At 39.8% G+C, this 1,094-nt stretch overlaps 1 protein-coding gene across 1 annotated transcript in view; it reads right to left on the reverse strand.

Moving 5' to 3' along the window:
- The window catches only part of PDE8B (phosphodiesterase 8B), a gene marked incomplete at its 5' end in the record, with an annotated part of 10,298 nt that extends 9,348 nt beyond the window's left edge, over positions 1–950 (reverse strand). The window contains 2 exons of the mRNA XM_010081874.1: positions 335–470; positions 905–950. Coding sequence (XP_010080176.1) covers positions 335–470; positions 905–950 — 182 coding nt within the window. The remainder of the gene's footprint in view (positions 1–334; positions 471–904) is intronic.
- Positions 951–1,094: the final 144 nt, after the last annotated feature.

Consider the following 1,094-nt stretch of genomic DNA (forward strand, 5'->3'; position numbering starts at 1 on the left):
ATCTGTGTGACATCCAGCATGTAACAACACTGGACTGTGCGACTGCACCAGAGGGTGTCACCTGGACAGAGCAGATGGGAGTCAAGCAAGGTAAAAGCTGATGGGGAAACAATCCTTGAAACACTGTCAGGGAAGACAACAGTCTGCATGGGGCTCTCCAGGGCTTGACAGCTTGACCATGGTGTGTGCCTGGCTTGTTAAATGGGAGAAATGGTATCAACACACACACACATGCACAGACACTCTACGTCTTCAGTTTTTGCAGAGCAAAGCGCTTTCTGCTGCAGCTCCTCAACAACCTGTTTGCAGGCACCCAGGGAAAGGAGTCCAGTACCTTTTATTTGTAACAGCCTCCAACTCAAAAATATTGAAGTCCCAGCTTTCCTCATTATCCAGGAGCTGTGCAATACAGGGCGGAACATCATTGATGGTGTTTGGCACTGAAAGGTGACTATGGCTCAGGTTCATATCTCTTGGAATGGAATCTGGGGATTACAACATTTCTGGATTACTTTTCCCCCTACATGCAGAATTCCATTTAGAAAACAAATCTTTTTCAAGAAAAACAACTCTTCTCCTTATGTGAAAAAGTCTGTAAAAGCCTATAATATATATGGTTTATATTATTACAGATGATTTGGACATTAGCCAAAGAGATCAGTGAACATTTCTTTGAATGACATTTTAATTACTTCCTACTCTGATTTTCTAGATTTTGAAATGCATTATTTTAATTATTTGAACCTGTTTCAACTCCAAAAACAGTCTTGCACTTGTTCTGCAGTCACTTAGACAACCATTTCCAAAGACATACATCCCACTGCAAATTAGCTTGGATCTCTATGGTGCTAGTGTCTACAAAAGAAGTCACACATGCCAAAGGAAGTTTAAAATGGTGGCTTACTCTTAGAAAACACATACTCGTTTCCTGACAGTCTTCTCAAGCCATCCTGAAAAAAGCAAGTTTATTATAAATTTTTTTATTATAAATTTTAGGCAGAGTATCCATACATCATTAATTGCAAAAACACTACATGTACTTTCTCTTTAGGTACTACTTAAGAGGAGAATAACCTTCCCATGATTCAGGAGGA

This window comes from Pterocles gutturalis, unplaced genomic scaffold (genome assembly GCF_000699245.1).
Source record: "Pterocles gutturalis isolate BGI_N339 unplaced genomic scaffold, ASM69924v1 scaffold3979, whole genome shotgun sequence".
NCBI classification, from domain to species: Eukaryota; Metazoa; Chordata; class Aves; order Pterocliformes; family Pteroclidae; genus Pterocles; species Pterocles gutturalis.